Source organism: Cavia porcellus, unplaced genomic scaffold (genome assembly GCF_034190915.1).
Source record: "Cavia porcellus strain 051 isolate PalLab524CR breed Dunkin Hartley unplaced genomic scaffold, mCavPor4.1 scaffold_10, whole genome shotgun sequence".
In the NCBI taxonomy this organism is placed as follows: domain Eukaryota; kingdom Metazoa; phylum Chordata; class Mammalia; order Rodentia; family Caviidae; genus Cavia; species Cavia porcellus.
Genome location: NW_026947493.1, coordinates 77020319 through 77042306, shown reverse-complemented (window position 1 = coordinate 77042306; position 21988 = coordinate 77020319). Strand labels below are relative to the sequence as shown.

Below are 21988 nucleotides of genomic sequence, written 5' to 3'. Positions count from 1 at the left end.
TAACATTATTTAAATAGTTTGAATTTGCTTCTGTTTCTAGACCAGGTTGTGACCCTTTAGTTTCTCGACTAGATTAGTTTATGGACTTTTAGTATCTAAGATTCTTAGGGATTTGAGAGTGATTGTCCTGGGGGGAATAAAAGGCCTAGAAAAGAAATGAATGAGTTACCTTGGATATTCTTGACCATACATTAAAGTTACCATTTCCTCCTCTCCTGTCTACTTAACTTTGTTTCTTCTATCTTGTTTCAAATGAGGAAAGTTGAAATTCCTGGGGCATTGTATGTTTTAATGATGAATGCAGTATCTGATGTGTATCAATGAAGATATGAAAGACAATGAAATTTGGAGAATTCCAACCAATCAATGGATAACAAGTTTCACCAAAATTTAAATGTAAATTGTGAAGATTAAGATTTAAAGTCAAATAGGTAGAGCAATTCTTAATCAGAAGCCGATAGGATCACTTTAAAACACGAGTATCAGGTCATTCACTTGATTTACAGCCCTATAAAACCTGCCCATAGTCTCTAAAGTTGTTACTAATTTATCTAAACTTCTCAGTGCCTCCATGTATTAATTTTCTATATATTCTATATATTTCTTCTTCATTTAATATTTGTATAGTCACCAAACAAGAGAATCGTGACAGCAGATAAAGCAAAGGAAGGATTATTAGGGCTGGCATTTTTTGATCTATGGTTTTTATGCCTAGTTATATTCGAGCTAAATCTTATTTGTTAGTAAATTTGTCTCATTTATGTATATCTATCTATCTATATATCTATCTATCTGTCTATCTATTATCTATCAGTTTAACTGTAATCTATGAAATGTTTTACAAGTTAGAAAAAAATAAATAAGTTAATTGAAATTTTTCTATGCGAAAGACAAAAATACACAAACATACAATCCATCGGGAAGTATATACTAAATAGAGTTTTCAGAGATTATAGTAATTAACCATTTTATACATGTTGGTGAAGGAGAGCCTTATGACTACAATGAATGTGAAGGGAACAATTAAAAATGTTTATGTACGCACTTCTGAAGTAAAGTAAAGAATTTCCAGACTGAAATAACAGCAAATGCAAAGACACTGAGGCAGCTGCGTAGTTCATATGTTCCAATTAGAAAGGGGAGAAAGTGACTAAAGAGTAGAGAAGGAGGCTGGGGATTTAGCCCAGCGGCAGAAGCACCTGCCTGGCAAATGCAAGGTCGTGAGGTCAATCCTGGGCAAAAAAAACAAGACTACAGAAAGAAGGAGAAGGCATAGTAAATGTGCTCTGAAAGTTAGCTGAGAATTTGAAGAGACAGGAGAAGGGTGATCAGAGCATAGAGTGAGAGCGGAAGAGGGGGAGGAGAAGTTGGAAGCAAACGGGAAAAGATGCCATATGTGTGTGTACCAGCACATCACAATGAATACATTTATTATGTGTCACTAACATACCAATGAAAACATTTTAAAACACATATGACAAGAGCAATGGGATATGTATGCTGGAAGCAAGGGGGACCCAGTCAGTGAGACTTAATTGCAGTGTGTCTTGTATTATAAATTAAGAAGAAAAAAATTTGGCATGGGCCATTTTGCACAGATGATGATAAGAGTACTCCATTTATTCTGAGAAACAAGGAAACATAAGGATAGACAACGAAGAAGAATCAAGAGAAATAGGAAAGGCTAAGAGCATAGTGATATGGATTATGACAGTAGTACAGATGAGAAATAATGGAGGCTCAGTTAGCGACAATGTAGGAGTAAAAAATGCTAGACTCTGGATTTTGCAAATGTTGCTTAGAGGCTTTACTTGATGGGATAGAGGTGAAATGCTGAGGAAAAAAGCAGTCAACATAACTATGTTACAGTGCATTTGCTAGTTAGCTAGTCACCCCATAATACATACATACTTCAAAGCTCACGATATATATGATACATAAAATTTTCTGTCTAAACATTTTTGTTTAATTGACTCCAATGTTTTCAACCCTAGCAGTTACAAAAATTTTAAAAATCCATTATTTAAGATTGGGCACAAACAAAAGGCAGAGAGTTAGCCACTGTGTAAATGTCTAAGTTGCTTTATGCTCTTAGGTAGTCAAAATAAAGCAAAGTCATTTAGAGGTCCCAGATCCTAAAAAATTCTTTCTTTATTTATTTTATGTGTAGTTCAGCTTAATGAACACTTAAAATAACTCATTTTGTTTTTCACTTTGATTTTCCACACTTGTCTAAATGCATTTAATGCCTGATATGAAGCTACTATTTAAAAAGAGAGTAAAGAAACTTAAAAAGAGCATGATTCCAGAAATGACTTGATTCCAGAGACTTTTCCCCATGCTAACCCCAGTGTCCTTCATGACACCCTTCTTTATGTCAGCTCTTTGTTCATCTTTAGCTTACACCACAGACCACATTAGACAACATAGACTCTATGTATGTATGAGTGTATGTATGTATGTATATATGCTGATGAGTTATTATTTAAGAACTTATAGAAAACACAAGGCTTTTATTCCGAAAAGTATCTATTACATTTTGAATTCAAGTTGTTTTTTTTTAAAGTATGGTAACTTTAGCAACTTGTAGAAGAAATAATTCTCAATTGCAATAGGACAAATAACCTAAACTGCAAAAGGTTAATAAGTAAACAATAAGTGAATTTTAAATCACCAAATGTAGCATGACCTCTATATAAAAATCCTAAATAAGTACGTAGTTATAAATACACATGGATATTCAAAGACCATTTCTAAATAGCCACACATGTAAATACAGTCTGCAGAAGACTGTGACATAATATGCAGCCAAAGCTGGGATTAAAGTCAAAATATCCCCTTTCTGTTCACCTTTATCTCTTATATCGGATGATAGATTTAGTAAATTATTCAACTCTAGTGTCTCAAAATGAAATATGTAAACTTGGCGCAAGTTTTACATTTCTACAATTCCCATTAGGATGTGTATATATCGACTTCCGTCTGATTCGTTTCTGATTAATTGTGTGCACAAGTCATATGTTCACGTGCTGCTTTCTCAGCTATCTTCTGTCACTGTGGCACATTGTTGATGTCTTTGATGTTGCCAGAAAGTATAGAGCTTAACCTTTATATTTTCTAATCATATTTTAAATTCTATTTTTCAATTTTAGCCTTGGATCCACTGTGCAGTTCTCTTGTGATGAAGATTATGTTCTACAGGGTGCAAAAAGCATAACTTGCCAGAGGATAGCTGAAGTCTTTGCTGCTTGGAGTGACCACAGGCCCGTCTGCAAAGGTAAAGCAAAGTTTTCAAATAAAAATGCTCTCTGAACATTTTGTGATAGTTTTAAATGTGTTCGTTGAATGTTAATGTTAGCAAAGAGGCACTCAGAAGGTGGGAAAAAAGTGTAACAACACAAAAGCCAAGATAAGGTGTACCTCTGTTCAATTCTACTCATAGCTTGTCTCAATGAACTCATAATTATTGCAATCTCTGTCATGAGTCAATTAAATCTGTGAGCTGGTATCTTCACAAATCACTTAACATGCATTGAACAATATCTGCTAAAAAGTCTGTAAACTGCTGGATTGGGAATCCATAGAATATCTAATCAAAGTCATTTGATAGGGGACAAAAGACACTGAAATGTATCTGACCTTTTAAAGCAAAAAATCACAATTACCCTCCCTTTATAAATGCTGATAAGCATTTTTAATCCATATTTCTAACTTGACTTGTCCAATTTGTCATTTTAACTGGCTGTGTGCTCAGTGATGGTGATGTTGATGGCAGCAGGAAGTGAAATCCAGGTTCTGTAATTAGTTAAAATGGGGGAAACCAGTGAAATCTAGGGGTGTACATACCATTAGTAGTTATACACCAAGTATGCATAGATGATGTAAGAACTTGACTCAGGGAAAACTTAATGCAGATAAAAATCTTATTAAAGAGAAGTGAAATTTTAATTCCTTGAAAGAGGAACCAGGAAGGAGTTAAAATAATACCAGCTCAAGCTGATTATTTCAATCTGTAAAAAAAAAAAGTTCTAATTAACATAGATACGTTTCACCAGGCATTGAATTCAGTTAAATGATTCTCAGTAAAAGGATACCTGATTATATGGCAATTCTTCACAGTATCAAAACTGTAATTGTCAGTTAATACAAAAGTCATACGCCAAGATCATTAGACATAAGCATCGAGCTTTGCAAGAACATGTGAGAACAGAGTCATTCCCGGGAGCAAGGACTTGTAATCCTGCCAGTAGAATTAAAAGCTATTTCTCAAATTTAAACATCAGTTGCTGACTTGTAACAGAGCATTGAAATAATTATGACTTCATGGACACAAGGTCTGCACAGGACTGAACAGCGGTACACCTCTTCTTGGCTTCTGTGCTGTGGCACTCTTTCCTCACCTCCTGACTGCCTCTCTGCCATCTGCTCATTTTTCTCTTTGTTAAATTCGACTTGCTAACCGTGAAAATCTTCTCTCCCTGCCCCTCGCTTCCACTCCCACCACATTTCTTCAAATAAATTATTGTCATATGTATCAAAATGAGGCTCTTTCTTTTTAAACTTAATGAAGCTGATTTGCTGATGGGGGTGGAGATGTTCCTTTAATAATGGCTTTCAGCATTCCTTGGGTTCCTCCAGCTCTTCCTCTCCCTGGAAACTTTTCACGCAGTCCCCACACTCTTCAAAGACAGGACAGGAATGATGTCAGGGGACTAGAGAAGGAGCAGGTCTGAAAGATGCCATAAAGGAGAAAAGACACAGTGTTTCGTGACAGGCTGGATATAGAAGACGAAAGTGACAGCTAGTCAAACATGATGCGCAAGTGTGTGCGAGTAGAAAAGCCTTGTGCTGTTAATAAACATGAAAGAACTGAAAATGGAGCTAAGTGGGAAAGTATCCACAGTTACTACAACATTGTCATCGCTGGCACAGGTTTTTAAACACTTCCTATGTGCCAGGCATTATGCGAACCAGCGCTTATACTTTGTCTCATTTAATTCTCAAAATAAACCAAAAGAGACATTATTATTTCCATCTTAGAAACGAAGAACATAAGGCACAGAGCGATCCAGTCACTTCTCCAAACTCAAATAGCTGGAAAATGGCAAAGTCTTTTCAAAAATACTTCATAAATTGGGGAGGAGAAGCCAGATTTCAGAACATTAAAGAAGGAAGAGAAAATGATAAAATGCATGCAAGAGATACTCTTGCTTTCTTGGCAAAGACAACTCTCCGAGTAGGAAAAAGAGAGAGAACTCTCAGGTCCCAGTGAAAGTTTTTGTCATATGTAGATGTTTATTCATCACCATTCTTTTTTTAAATGCTTACATGATGACGTACAAGACAATAATATTAAAATACTGAGTAAAATTTAAGTGACAAAAAGGTGAGATAAAAGTTACACAATTCTCGACAAAACATTCCATGCAATTGTGTAAATGTTTTAAATGTTAGATTTAAATAGTATAGCTGTCTAACATATAAAAATCCTCTACTGTATCACACAAAAAGCATTGTCTATAGGATTAAAGCAGACCAATGACACAAGCAAATTAGACTTTCTCTGACTGTTACACATAGAGTATCTTAAATATTTTTAATGAAGTAGACACTGAGTACTGTGTTTTGCAAGGGACACTTTCATCAATATCCTGACAATAAACTGCACTGCACTGATATCTTTTGGGGCTTACCACTCAAGATACAATTACAGCAAGAAAGGACAATGTAGCTTAACATCGTGACTTCATAATGATATGGTCCAAGTATCTTACTTAGATGTTACATAAATTATGTGTATATTTTTGTTTAGAAACAATTAAAGTAGATGATGTAGTCAAGAAAAAGCGATTAATGTTAACATGGGAGCGGGGAGAAATCTCATGCAAAAAAAGCCAGATTGTAGAATTTAAGGTCTTTGGACAGTAAGATTGGGACTATAAACCATTTTCTTTATTGAAGACCAAACAATGGACCAGACATGTGATAGTAAGTTATGCAGAGACAGAAACAATATTCAACATTATCATCTTAATTTTCAAAACTGTATGGCACGAAGAAGAGCTTTTTGACGCTTTCAATCTTAAGAAATGTTAGTTAAAAAAAAAAAAAGAAATGTTAGTTAAGGTATGGTTGTTACTTTTATTAGATTTTTATATAGATAGCAGTTTTATAAATGTATTTGGGTGTTCACTTCTCACTATCTGAGTTACAAAAACTGAACATTCAAAATTCATATGTTGATGTGATTTCATCTAGTTTTATATCACTTTGGGAGATATTAATCACATATGTATTGTTTTGTTTGATCATTGCTTTCAAGATACGGCTGTGTATAGATTATAAAATATGTTTTACTGCTAGAAATTACTAGCTGTGGTGCTAGAAAGAGTTATGGAGGGAGCATGCTGAAATAGTAATTGAAGTTTTAAAATGACTGTCTACCACGAGTGTGAACAAAGAGTACTTCTCATATCTCATGGGTTCTTGGACAGAATAAATACACTTTTTTCCCAGAGAGGAGCATAAAAAAGCAGTATGAGGACAGTGCACCTTTGAGAGATTACTGGTATGGCTGCTCTCTACATGTTGCATGATTCAGAAATGGTAAGACATGGTAATTTTTAAAGGGACAAAAAGTTCACACATACAGGAATTTATGAAATCAAATAAACAAGAAACCCAGAAATGAATATTAACAGGTTTCACACAAAATCAAACAACAATTCTGTTCCCTAAATGGGATATTCCTATGAAAAATTTACCAGTGTATAGAAATAGAAACAATTATTCCTTTGTTGCAGCTGCCTTACAGGTTGAGCAAGTAGCCTTAGACTTTGAATAGCATATAAAATGTTAATGTTATAGCTTTTGTACATTTAAAGAAACATAGTGATAAAACTAACATTAACATTCGTTAGTTTTATACTAATTGCTGTGGATTTATATATGTCATATCAGTATACCCAACAACTAGTGATACTTGGAACATAGCAACAAACTAAAATGAAATATATTTGAATGAAAGAAATTTTGTTTTCCTTTGTGCTAGTTACAGTCTAAGAAATCGAATATGACCTAACATATCATGCCCCTGAGGAACTTAAAATCTCAGAAGGCTTAAAGGAAGGGTGGTTTTGGGAGCAGAACTTTGAAATTAATTTGCTTCTGGAAATCATTCCAAATATACAGCAAAATGTGAAAAAGAAAATAACAATGTGAATTTCAAATGGACAGAGGGAAGGGAGGGAGAATGGGGATTTCAAATTCAGGTGAATGAGAGTGACGTAAGGTTATAAAAGTTATGCATTTCCTCCTGTGAAATATCTCTGGAAGCACCATAAACTTCCAATAACCCTCCCACTATTCTAAGTTGCTATTACCATGACTATTTCTGGTCTCTTCATTGAGCCTACAGATCCTCCTACGCATAGCAAAGTAAGCTCTTCAAAATCTTACTTTTGTTACGTTTTAGGAATGTTCACAGACTCCATGTTGCTTTCCTATTTTGTACTGTAGACCAGAAAAATGAAATAATCAAAAATATTAACTTCAATGTCCTACTATGCTAGTTCAAATTCATGATCTATTTTAACAATATACCTTCTTTATAATGAAAATATTTTACCCGTAAAATTGCTGTTCTATCAGTATGTATATCATTGAGCATTCAAAATTTGGATGAAAGGAGATAAGAAATGCATGAAATTGAATGCGCATGACTGAATCATAGTAAAAATTAACCGGTAAAAGTGTTGTAGACACAGTGCTCCTGCTGCACACACTGAGAATTGCTCATTCTTTTCTCTATCAAAATCATCTATAATTTATCTCCATCTCAATTTGTTTCTTTAAGTTTTGCTAGTATTAATTTCAATACTGAACAAAATCATTTTTTGATTCCATATACTTGTGATCTGCCCCTGGATAAGACAACCTAATGTTAACAATATTCTTGCCCATCTCTAAACATCTTACTTGGTTTTCATGTCCTCCAAAATGTATTCCTATTTTAATTATCAATATCCACCTCCTTCTTTAAAATTACATTTACTACCTTTACTACAGACTTTTCATTCTTTTCCTTAATGCTTTCAACCATGACCTGTTCGTATGATCTGTTTCAATTGTTAACAGGGAGAGAGTAATTATCAATGTGGTCTATACCCTTATTGTCCTTCAATTCAGTGAAAATGCCCAAATGAGGTTCTATTCTTTTCTTCATGTGCGAAATAACAAAAGTATTGCTCATGTTACACTCTAGACAAAAAGAAAATATTTTTTGGCCAACACTAAGAACTATAGCCTTCATTAAAAACTAGTTTTTAAAGAACTTTTAGTGTTTTTAAAATTCTTTTACATATGTTCCAAATTCTCCCTTATATTTTATTATTTGCAGTATTTGCCCCCAGGGACCTGTACACTCAAAATTTTGTACATATACTAGATGCTCAGTAAGCAGAGATTTAAATAGAGATTTTGGGAAGATTTAATTATTTATAACAAACATCTTAAAAGGATAGAAATGTGATCATTACAAGAAAAGGGAGCTGCCCTGGCAGAGTGCTTTCTGTGACACAAAAGTAATTAGAAAATTTTGCCCAAGAGCAAACCGTCATCTACTGGAATTTATCAACCAGAAACATACATAGCAGGTGCTTTTTTGTAGTTGTTGTTAAGCCTTCTGATTTTCCTCAAATTATGATACAGATGAAATGATGCATAATAAAGATGATATTAGCAATTAATGTTGTAACATAAGGTGAAGAAGATAGACAGATGGTATAGATATGGAAGTTTATCACACAATCCATTTCTTGGTCATTTTTTTCTACAAGCAATAGTTTGAGATCTTCTTATATGCTATTATCAGAGACTAATCTTGCTCTACCAATGAACAGCTTTACATGAAATGTTATTCACGTGTTATTTGCTGGAAATTAATGGTGACATATTTATAGACACCTTATTAGTAGAAAGTGCATCATTTAAAATGCAAAACTGTTTGAACAATTAGAATTTTTGCATTTCAATGATGCCTTTCCAGTAATTGTTCAGAAATATATTCCACACATTCCACTCAGCTCACAAATTATTATCAAATATGCTAATAGTGAATAAATGTTTCTGTTTCCATAAATGGGGTAATTTTGGCCAGAGAGCAAAGAGAACTATCTGTGTTCCACTCAGCCATCTCCTAAGATGACCTTGCTCATTTGGTGAATCTTTTGGGCTGAAATTTGATTACATCAATGTTAAGACTGTTTTCTTGCATTTCCTGATGATTAATGCACCTGTGGATGCAAGGAGTCCCATTTATGTTATGGCCACAGAAATCTGAGGTTCAGATCTGAATGAACATAGAAGAGCCACATAATGATTTCAAAAAAGATGAAAGTGCACCAGATATGAACACAGTCAAACAATATATTACCACACAACTCGGCAGCCGCACACTAAAGATGAAGAATTGTGCATGAGACAGAGCCTTTGGCAGGCGACAGAGAAAACCCAACACCATACTCAGCTTCTCAGTTTAATGACTGTGTTGAGACAAATGTGACTTGGTGTTAAAAGGCTTGTGTGGCTGGGATGGACCATTCTCAGCCTTGGCTAGAGAAAGGAATGGTCAGGTTTTTGTGTGTGTTAACAGTTATCTGTATGCATTTCTCTCTCTGGAGATCGCCTCCCTGCAGAAAGGCTCACAAACCAAGGTCATTCAGTGAACACATGCATTTCGCTGGCTCTCATCACTTTTAACCCTTTCCTTGACAGTGCCCTATAAAATGGTGCTTTTTAAATTTGCACTTCTGGAAAGTGAAATTTGATTAAAATGTGACTTTTGAATTAGTTGCACATTAAGAATTAAAATTTGGTTAATCATTAAATAAAAACAAATATTTTGATTTTTAAAATCAATAGATAACAACTCTAGATTTGGGAAGAAAAAATAAAATCACATTTTAACTTTAAGAATGCATGATTTTGAAGCCTGAGAATTTGAAATTTAAGAAGATAAAATGAATGATGTATGCTGGGGAGCAAAAGCTATCTATGTGAAAGGAATTTTCAAGTTCTTGAGTGACTTTTGCTTTTGTAGTAAATCTTTAAGATTTCCAAAAATTTCCCCGTGAAATGAAAAATTCCATTTTATGTTTGCTGAGACAGTGTGCTATTAGCAGAAAACACCTTAATGATCTTTGATGACTCAGTACACTTTCCACTAAGGCTGTACTACTCACATAAAACAAAGAAAGAACTAAAGATGCAAGAATAAGGCCTCTTTTATTCTGCTTCTCATTGGTGAAAACCCTGTAGCAGCAGAGCCATTTTGTGTAGGAGGGGTTGTAGGTAAAAGTAATTAATATGCAACTATTGGAATGTCTGATGGTTTTAGTACACTGAAAATACAGAATTTACCATGCAAAGTAAAAGAAATAGCATGACATGGAAAAAGATTTCAGGCAATTCCCTTAAATTTTTATTTGGGCAGACATGTTAGTGAGAAATGGATATTCACTAATGCAAATACTTTTAATAACCTTTATGTTCTTCATGTGACCATATAGAATACATCAAAACTATAAATTGTTCCTTACATAATAGTATATATTAGCATTGCTAGTTTTAAACTAATTATGGTGGGTTTAGATATGTCAAGTCAGCATTCTAAAAAACTAGTAATGCTGGGAACATAGCAGGCAAACTAAAAAATATTTAAATGAATGAAGTTTTCTTTTACTCGTGCGCTATGTACAATCTAAGAAATGCAGACTAGACCTGAAGAAAGTGTGCCCCTACGGAACTTAAAGCCTCATTGCAAACATAGTACACTCAAATTAAACAGCCAAAGAGCATGCCTAAAGCAACAGAGATACAAATGTGTAGACAAATTGAGTCAAAAAGAAACTGAAAGCAACAAAGAGAGGACAAAAATTGTTAAATTTTGAAAAAATGATTGTAGTTGATCATGAAAATAGTGCTAACTATTGTTTTATCTTGGATTTGAGTGGCTTTTATATATTTTTTATACTGTGTCATACTTTTTTTTCTCTCATTGTTGAGATAAAACACCCGACGCCCAAAGTTAGAGAAGTGAAAGGTTATTTCTTACAGGTGGGAGGTTTCAGTCCATACTCAGTTGGCTCCAAAATGACATGACTGAGGGGCCCCAGTTCATGGCCACTGCAAACATCACGCATGAACAGCAAAAGAGAAAGACAACCTTCTTCCGGCCATTATACTTTATGCTGGCTCCACCCCTGGGTGGGTGCAGCACTCATTCCACCAATCCGAGTTCTAGAAAACAAACCAATCACAAACGCTAGATTTGGCCGCGTCTCTGATTGCAGAATGCATAGGGGCAGGGAGCATCAGAACTCAAATTATAACATGCTGAAAATCGTTTATTTAACAACTTTGAACTTTCTATGGTAGTTATTTAATAAGTAAGTGAAGATAAAAGATGAGTTTTTAGACTTATGGAAAGCAACAGTGCAGTGCAATAAAAAGACTGCAAAGTATAAATTACGTCACAATAAGCAGCTATTGCACGTAATGCAATTCTTTCACTTTGAAGAGGATGAAACTTCCATTCTACTTGCACAAGTCCATGAAATTTTCATGGAAAACAAGTAGATATTTTAGGAGAGACATAAAGATTAAGAGATGAAAAGACATTCAAGAGAGAGAAAACTGAATATTCATATAGTACAAGTTTATAAAAGAAATCTGTGAGAGACAGGGCATTGTAAATTTGAGATTAGTGTGCATGAGTGTATTATAAAGAACATAAACTCAATGATGGGAGAAAATGTAGAGCTATAATCTGTCTATCTGAAGAGCTAAAATCTATCTATCTGAACTGATTGTGAAGTAAATACTGTTTAATCTAGGTATGTAAATGATAAATACCTTTTCCTTTTTTCGAAAACAGAATTAATATAAATTTTATGCATTGATCAGCTCTTACTGACTGATAGTTCTGTGCCAGTTAGATACTATGCTAGACGTGGGATAAAATGGTAAGCAAGATAAAGAATTTCTACACACAGTGAGGCCACCTCCATGGTGACAATGGAGTTATACCAAGCTTAAAATACTAGCTGTAACTCTTTACTTTCTTTCTCTCTCTCCCTCCCACCCCCTCTTTCCTCCCTTTTCTGTCGCTCTGTCTCTCTGTCTCTTTCTCTCTCTCTCTCTCTCTCTCTCTCTCTCTCTCTCTCTCTCTCTGTCTCTCTCTGTCTCACTACCTCTCTTCTTTCTTTCTTTCAATCTTATTTTTTCTTTCTTTCTTTCCTTGTTTCTTTCTTTCTTTGCTGGGCATTGAACCCAGTTTCTTGCACATACTAAGCATGCTACACACTCAGCCCACTACTTTATTTGAAACTGGATGCTAGAGTTAGATCAGATTTGAGTGTTCCAGACTTTTGAAGCATTTCCCACAGGAGGAAAAGCCTGAGCTCTTCTGAACATTGCAGTTACATTGGACAAGGCCAATAAGGAGAACAGTGCTATATATGAAGGATACAACAGAGTGAGCCTCATACATGCAAAGACATAGAAAACCATGGCCCAATATGATTTTAAAAACAGAATATCAACTTTTTCTCAGTCTACATATTAACTATTTGCATGTCTTCTTTCAAGAAATGACTATGCAAGCCTTTGACTGATTTTTATTCAGTTACTGCATTTTTTGTTGTTGAATTGTTGAGTTCCTCATAACATAGTAAGCTCTTATTAGATGGATGGTTTGGAAATGTTTTCTATCCTTTAATATAATGGCTCTTAATTCTGTTAATTACTTTCTTTGGTGTGTAGAAGTCTTTACTTTGATGTAATCCCATCTGTCCATATTACCTTTTGCAGCTCCTACTTTTTGTGTTATGTCCCAGAAACCATTGCCCAGTGTAATGTCGAGAACATTTTTCACTATATGATTTTACAGTTCAGGTCTTACACTTAAGTCTATAATCTGTTTTTAGCTGATGTTTGTGTGTGACATGAACATTAGCCCGATTTTATTCTTCTGCATGTTCATACGCTGTTTTCCCAGGCCCTGTCACTACCTCCCACATTTGAGAAAGGATATTATCCAGAAAGATGAAAAATAAATGCTTCTGAGGATGTAGGGAAAAAGAAACAATTGCTTATGTTGAGGATTTATTAAATAGCACAGTCATTATCAAAAATAGTTCTATTATCAGCAAAACTACCATGTAGTCCACTAATCTCCCTATTGGGTTCAATGCACCAAAGAAAATAATTCATCATATAGAAGAGACACATTTATAGCTGTGTTCATTTTCAAATCATTAGTATAACAGAGATATAAAGTAAAGCAAGCTTTCATCAACCCGTGAATAAAGAAAATGTGGCATATACTCACCAAAAAATAGTACTCACCTTGAAAAATCTATCCATTTTTTATAACATGGATGAACCTTGAGAAATGTCTGTGAAGTGAAATATGTGAGAGATGGAATGAAATTTGAATTTATTGAAACAGAAATGGTGGCTGCCAGGAACTGAGTGTTAAAATTGGGGGAGAGGAGAGGAGCTCTTGATCAAAGTGTAAAATCATCCAATTACATTTTCGGATGAATAAGTTCCAAAGAGTTACTGTACAGAATGACTATCAATAGTTAATATTAATATATTATATGTTTAACACTGATGAGACAGTAGATGTTAAATGTTACCAGTGCAAAATATATGAACTGATGGGTATGCTAATTAACTTGATTGAGTCTTTTCACAATGTGGGCGTATGTCAAAATATACAGTTTTTGTCAATTACAGTTTAATAACATTGGGAAATTTTTTACAATAAATAAGTTTTTAAAATACATAATCAAATTAGAATGGAGTATGATCAGCGAGAAGCAACGCTGACGATAGAGTATCCAGTTTGGGGGCTCTTACACTAATTTAGACTGGAGCTTATGTGACCTCAGATTAAGTCAATGCCAAGAGAGGTGCACAGAAGAGGGCAGAGAAGTGAACTGAGGAGACTACATCAGGTAAGGAACAGGGGAGGAAGCTGAGCCTGTAAAAGAGACTGAGAGTGCAGTAGCTAAAATTTAAGCTGTTGAAAATCGTAGGAAAGCATAGTGAGTGAGATATTGTCAACTTTTTTAAAAGTTGCAAATGGTCAATAAAACAAAAATTCAACAGCTTTGAGGTCTCCAGTGACCTTGGTAGAACCGTTTTCTTTGGAGTTACTGAGTGGAAGCTGCATGGTTACCACTGAGGAGTAAGGATGTGAGGACACTGAGCTTCTGGTGGAAAGCAGAGCTGGATTATGAAGCAGGGCAAGGAAAGATAAGTCAGTAGCTAGACAAGGGCATGCAGTGGAGGCAAGACTGCTGGTGTGATGTGAGAGATTTAGAAATGAGGACAAAGATAGTGTGCTGGTGAGAACTGAAGACACAGGAGAGACCAGGTACACCAGGTGGAAAGTCACAGCATAAGGAGGGAGATGTTGTCACTGTCCTTGTGTACAGCTGACGCATTCTCCCTTTTGAGGTGAAGACCTTAAGGAACTGGGAAGGAACAGATGAATTTTAGGTGGAAAGCAAAGAAAAGCATCATTCTCCAGTGGTGGAAGCACCTAGTTCATTTTTGTTTCCTACTGTGCAGGGGAGGTTAAGGAAGGAGAGGATGTTCTGTAATGATGGTGGATGGAAGTGAAGACAGCTGATGCGAACAGGAAATGCCAGGTCAGAAGCAGTCAGCCTCTGAGAAACAACCAAACCCTTAGGGTTTTACTTAGCTCATACTCCTCATCTCTGGTCTCACATTAGAATCACCTGGACAGCTTTTAGAGTTAAAATGCATGCTGCGGCCTGCCCCAGACCAATTAAATAATGTCTGTGGAGGATAATTCACTTACTACATTGCGCTCTGTGATACACTGTCGATTTAACTGCATCAAGGGTCCAGAAAACAACTTGCAATGATCCTGTTTATTAGGGAATCTCTCACTTATTCCCAAGGAGTACAGTACTCTCTGGCTGTTTGGAATGTTTAGTCCACGCATATCGCATTCCTGATATACAGACTGGCAAAGTGGACATTCCAATCATTCGGGCCACCAAGTCAAAGCACCAGCCAGCTCCTCACTCTGTCTTCCCCCTGGACATTTGCAGTTACTGAGGGCAATGTAAATTATCTGCATACTTGATGTTGAAAATGGACTTATTTTCATATTTATCATGTATTACCAGCTGGAATGTCACTGATTTTCTTCTGAGAAAAGTATGTTTTGCGAGGAGAGGAAACAGAGTCAGAACCAAATGAACTGCTCAGCATTTGCATTCCTGCCATCCGTTTCAGTCACCTCTCACTTATTTATTCCAAGAAAACACAGACATCATAGGTTTACAGCATAGTGACAATTTTGAGATGTAAATTAAATAACCAAACATGACTTTGAAAACTATCAATTGTTTGAAAACTCTACCCAGTGTCAATCTTCCAACATACTCACTAATTTTACACCTTGTTTACTCTTTATCTATTTTCATAGATAATCCATCTTATAAAGCATTTGCTTTATTGGTTTTTCACTTCAATTATTTAATTTTAAATAAATATCTGCTTAAATATTTACATTTTGATAAACAGTTGAAGTCAATATTTAATGACTGTTTATTATCCTTTGTGCAAATTTATTAGAAAATTATTTTTTCAGGTCTTAGGAGAAACATTGGATATCACACGTCCATGTGTCTTTAAAGTCCTCAATCTATTTAAAGTCAACCAAAGTTTATATCTTATTGCTTGACCTCAGGTTAGTTTCTTATTTAGTATTTGAAAGATAAATATTTATGCCTTTTGGATACAGAAATATTTATTTATCTGAAAATAAACACATGCAGAGTTCTAACAGTTATTGTGAATGACCGCAATACAATTCCCTTACTGTTACTGTTACTCTTCTTACTAATTCCAATAAATTCTAAGGGGAAAAACTTTAGATATAAAAATGATACAGATAATTGATGTGAAAAGTTTTGTTGCTTTTCAAAGTCTACTTTTAAAGTCAAATATAGACTGTAAGTCTAAAAAACTCTTCTGAAAAGATTTTGTCATTGTTTACATTTATTTTATTTTTCTCTACATTTTCTTCTGCATTATGTAAGGAACATATGTTATTTTTTCTACCTACTTTGAGAATTTTTGAAGAAAATTAAAGCATGATAAAGATCATGTTAGGAAAATTCTAAAATGGCTTCATTAAAAGATCTCCAATTTTCTTCATTTTCAAGAGCATTAAAGGATTTATTAACTACATATAGCAGCATACTCTGAGTTGTGAATACTCATAGACACATTTGACCCCTTTTAAAATTTATTCTTTTCACAACTTTTTCTTCTAAGAATTGACAGTACTGACAGTGGTGAACCTTATTTTTTTTTTTTTTTTTTGCCCTCAATAGAGCAAATGGTTTGACAGAGTTGAAACCTGACAAAAATGAGATTAGCTTATTTCGAATTATAATAAGGAAGAAAATAATGGACATTCTCAGAGCTAATTTAGAATTTTAAAAAGAAATTTTAAGGCATTCATAAGAAAGTTATTAAATTACATCTGTTAAATTGTAAAAATATTATAGATTGGTAGTAATCAGATGGCTAAGACTAAGTAATAGAAAATCATGCAGGAGAAGATATCTGTCTTAACTACTTTTTTTGTTGGAACAAAATAGCTGCCACTCACAAATTAAAGAAGGATAGAATTATTTTGGCTCATAGTTTTTAGGGGTTTAAGTCCATAGTAAGATGGCTGCATAACTGAGGGCCATGGAAGAGGAGAAACAGCTCATCGTGAGACAGGCAGGAATCAGTGATCCTTCCTTTCCCTTTTTATTCCATTCAGGCTGTGAACCTATTGGTTGGTGCCACAGGACACAGGGTGGACTATTCCATTATCTATACCCAGAGCTAAGCTAAGCCAATCAGTGGAGTAATAAAGCTATTATATATATATATATATATATATATATATATATATATATATATATTTATATTTATATATATAATATATAAATATATATAATGAATACCTATAACCCAGTATCACACACCCATGATCCAACCATCTTCCCAAAGCCCCACCTATAAGCATAGAAGGCTTTGGGGGCATCTATAAATAAGCCATAAGATTTAAAACAACTAACATCTTCTCATTCTGGAAGTCTGAGGCAAGAGGTCAGCCTCAGCAACTTAAAGAATTAGTGAGACTGTCTCAGAATTACAAAAAAAAATTTATTTTTCAAGTTGTAGCTTAGTGAAGGTCCAAAAGTCAGTCCCCAGTACAACCAACACAAAGCAAAACCAGAGAGAGAGAGAGAGAGAGAGAGAGAGAGAGAAAGAGAGAGACAGAGACTGAGACAGAAAGAGAGATAGAGGATAGAAAAAAAATTAAAGAACTAAACAAACTGAAGTGGTGATATAGACTCACATGAAAACTGTGATTATTAAAAGACTTGTAGCCAGGGGGCACACCTGTATTCCTAACACTCAGAAGGCTGAGTATTGCCATGAGTTCAAGGCTAGCCTGGACTAGGTGAGTTTAAGTCCTGGCTGAACTACCTAGCAAGACCCTGTCTCAAAACAAAACAAAACCACAACATTTACACTATGGACATATCAAAATTTTATGTTAATACATAAACAAGTGATAAAGAACAATGAGGATATATAAAGACAACGGCAGGATATGTAAAGCCTAGAAAAGTTAGAAATATGAGACTTGATAAAAATAGTAAGTCAAACATTTTTACGTATTTGAATCAAGGAAAAGAAATATTTTATGCACCACTTCAATGTGTTTTTCTCTATATGTAATTACTATTCTATATATGTAATTATGATTAATAAAGAGATATAAAAGTTATCAAGTGATATTATGATAAGTATATAATTTACTATTATTACCTGCAAAATTGTCAGAATATCTGTTATCTTTTGTGTTTATCATTAGAGGTAGAAATGTAGTATACAACATAACTCCCCAAAAATCTCATATATATGAATTTCTCTCCTCAGTTTTTGCATTGAGGATTTCACTAACTTGCTAAATCACCCAGGCTGCACTCAGAATTGAAGTCCACCTGCTTCAGCCTCCCAGAGTGCTAGAATAATAGGCGTGTGTCATCATACCCAGCTCTAGCTGAAAATTTTGAAAGCTGTTAGTTTAGGCTGTGCTATTTCAACAATCATCTACCTAATTTTAATTCTAGTTTCCCTCTTTACACATTTACTTTATATATAGCTACTACAGTATTTTTACTAAAGCACTGCTTTGAATATACCACTGCATTCTGCAAAGCAATTCATTGCTTTATGATTCAAGCCCAAATTTGGGGGGATTCCAAAAATTGACTCTGAACTTCTTTTCAACACTGCTTCTTAGTCCCAGTCCCAAATGCTGTTCTCAAAATGAGGTCCGATCATGCCCAATATTTACTTGTACAATGTCTCTTTAGTGAAGTGGAGACCAGATTTAAGAAGACAAAGCGTAATCTACTGCTCTCTCCTAGAAAGAAGTCAAATACAAGCGTTGATGCAGCTTCCTGATCCCCATTTCCCATGGGGTCACAGGGAAAGGAAAACGTAAGAGCCAAGGATGCAATGAGTCATGTTATAGGAAAGGGACTCTGAAAATAGGGTGTCTAAACATTTATAATGCAGTAGTAAACATACCTATGCTTCTCCCCTGAAGAGAGACATTATCTTGCTAGTCCAGCACAGGAGAGTGTTAGCATTCATTCTTGATGTAAACCATAATAATAGACTTCATTTCTATTTCAATTTCATTACTTACCTGTCTATATTTCCAATCTTTTAGTTTTTGTATTTTACGAAAAAATAAGACAAAATTTTCATAATCAAATGAGAAAAGCAATATTTGTACAACATTTTTATCTTCCAAGTGTTAACTGAAAGTATAAGACATAAATCCGAAAGATTTTGACAAAAAAGAAACAAACTGTAATACAAATCATTCTTTTCAATGAACTCAGATAAACTAATAGTATGAATGAAACCAATTAACATACATATTGGAATAATTTTAAAGTAATAAAAATATACAATTTGGGGACGTAATAATTAACCTTAAACATATACTCCAGAAAAAGTCCTTTTTCTTGTAAAATGTATAAAGCCACAGTTGATTCAGAGGTTGGTCTGAAATAAAATCCACCCTTCATTTCTACAGTAACTTGACTTTTACTATATTTTCCCATGAGAATTCTCATTAAGCACTCTGAATGATCAGAATGCCACAGATGGGGCCAAAGTCCATTCAATTTGCATCATATAACATTTAATTAAGATCATTATCAACAGGCCTCCAGATTTCAGAATAAGGGCAACCCTAGGGACCCAGGCCCAACCTGCGAACAAATTACATCAACCATCAGTGTTTACTCATGAAAGCCAAGTGAGTTTCTGTTTTACTTTTTGTACAGATATTTACACTTGTCTTGAGGCATTAATCCGTGCGCTTTATATTTAATAACTGACTTTGCACACAAGAGGAAGATCAAGGGCACTTCTGCCTTCTGTAGCATCCCTGACTAATTCGAATCAGGTAGAATCATCAGTCATCTCAGCTAAAGTCAGGGACTGATTTTCTACTACTTTTTCTGATGCACAGTGAACCTCAGTAATACAGAGCAATAGACCTCAGTGTTGTCATGAACAATAATTCATCTGCCCTCCTTCGTCACTCTCCCAAATAACCAAGTTCATCCCATAATGGCAAAACATACAGTCAACTAATGCCTCCAAGATCTATAGGTAGTGTGTCTTTAAACAGTTTCATTTATTATTTTTTAACTAAGAGAATCAAATGCATTTATCATATGTAATGGGATGTTTTGAAACATTTTGGAATCTAGTTAATTAATATTCAGTTATTTTACATAGACATCATTTTTTGTGAAGAGAACATTTAAAATCCACTCTATTAACATTTTATCTGTGGTTACCATGCTGTATAATAGAATATGATGGTCTCTTATTACCCAGGGACATGCCATTTTATTTGGGGGAAATATTCTAGTTATTATCCTTTTATACATAAAAACAATCCACAGGGTACACATCATATCTCTGGAAAGTATAGTTTAAATATTTAAAATTAAAAATTCCACCCACTAAGAAGGACGTGTATCAGCTAGGGGACTCAGGTTGATAAGGCTTTCCAAATTACCTCTCAGTTACTAGAAAAGCTTAGGTTTCCCAGTTCAATTCGAACAATATAATTTAGACTTTATCTTTGGAGGACCTCCGTTATATTTGTTCACCCATCCAGAAGGTTGACATTTCTTTATGCCTTGAAATGACAGAACTATGTGAATACAGGAAGACAAAATATCTAGGTATGAATAATGAGTTTATGTTGGAAGTGTAATCGTGGGTCGTGTCCTGCTGTTTCCCATAGAGTTCTTGATGAGGTTAAGGAAGACTGTCAAGCCTTTATCGGTGACTTTTGGCAGGGGAACATAAACTTGTTTGTGAACAAAATTTCTAGTTTTTCCAATACTTTTAGGAATTCAGTACAGGGAGTTTTCCATTTGAAAGACACAAAGGGTGATCTGTAAAACAAAACTCGTAAGTATCCTTCACTTTCTCACACATCCTAAGATTTTGAGGTAGTCTCTTCCTCCTATTTCAGAGCTGCTGCTCCCTTTTACACATGACATCAGGATTCCCCATTCCAGTAGCAACACCTCTATCTTTTCTACAGTTGTCCTATATTGTCATCTGGGTATTTCTTCCATATATGTCAGTTGAACACAGGAAGTTTTGCAGAACTTTCAAAGCTCACCATGTTCTCTACTGCAACCTCGGTAGGCAGTATAGAGAGGCTTACCTGTATACTCAATCAAATGACCTTTATTCTTAAAGTCTGCGACTGTTTCAGTCAAGAATGGCAATGATTCTGAAGTTTATAGATCGCATCTCCATGTTCCTCAGCTCTTTCAGTAAATGAAACAGTGCTCTCATTCTGGAAATGGCCTCAGGCAGTAAAATAAACTGCTTTACAAGGCTTGTGGGCCAGGAGCAATATGAAGTAGAGTTAGACATTTCTTGAGTCCACATTAGCATTCAGAAATTCCTGCTGTTTGCCCATGGTAGAGTACATGGAGGTTCAACACTTTCATTATCAGCCCATTTAAAATGTGGATTGTGATGATAACCTCTGTCACCCTATGCTCAATCTATTGTTTTCCAAGAGGCACACTAAACGGATAGAGTGTTCTCAACAAGTAAATATATAAGACTCATCAAGGAAATTACTGATCAAAGCTCTAATCATGGTCCTAATTACTTCCTAATAAGCAGAGTGACTGAGGCTGCATTTGAGTAGCCATAGCAGACTGAGAGGTATCATTTATGAACCGTGAATCTGTGAATCCAAGGTCTACTTAGCCAGATGCTTTGCTTGACAAAGTAGAGAAGAGAAAATTTCCCTTCCAAAGAAAGGAGGTCATTTTCTTTTCTTGTCAAATTGAGATTGCTTTGGGGTCCATTCTTGGAAATTTCCTTTCCGTTTGGCAAGTTAGAATTGTACCTCCCCCTCACATTGATAGCCAATGAGTCTAAGTAGACATGCCCAAAATAAGAACATTAAACTGGAACAATCACAAGGATTTCCTCGGACAGCTATTATGATTTCACCAGAAAGGAATAAAGAAAAGAATGTCGCTTGTAGTGTTACCATCAACAAGTTGGGGACACTTTGATGGAAGTTGCCTCCTTTTTGCCAGAGGCTCAGTTGACAAAACTGTTAGTCACAGAAACTTGTGGCTCAAAGTAGGCATTAAAATTGTAGGGTGTCAAGATAATTGTACTTCTTTTTATGATGACCTTCCCAGTTGAAAGAATCCCTTTGGGTATTTTAACGATATAATCTCATCTACTGAATAAAGTCATAACATAGCAATATTAGTCTAATATTTAATAG

At 34.9% G+C, this 21988-nt stretch overlaps 1 protein-coding gene across 8 annotated transcripts in view; it reads left to right on the top strand.

The window, feature by feature from the left end:
• Csmd3 (CUB and Sushi multiple domains 3) overlaps nt 1-21988 on the top strand; it is a 1082130-nt gene that overhangs the window by 479275 nt on the left and 580867 nt on the right. For all 8 annotated transcript variants that reach the window (XM_063257640.1, XM_063257641.1, XM_063257642.1 and 5 more), the window contains one exon: nt 3153-3277. In XM_063257640.1, the coding sequence (XP_063113710.1) occupies nt 3153-3277 (125 nt within the window). The remainder of the gene's footprint in view (nt 1-3152; nt 3278-21988) is intronic.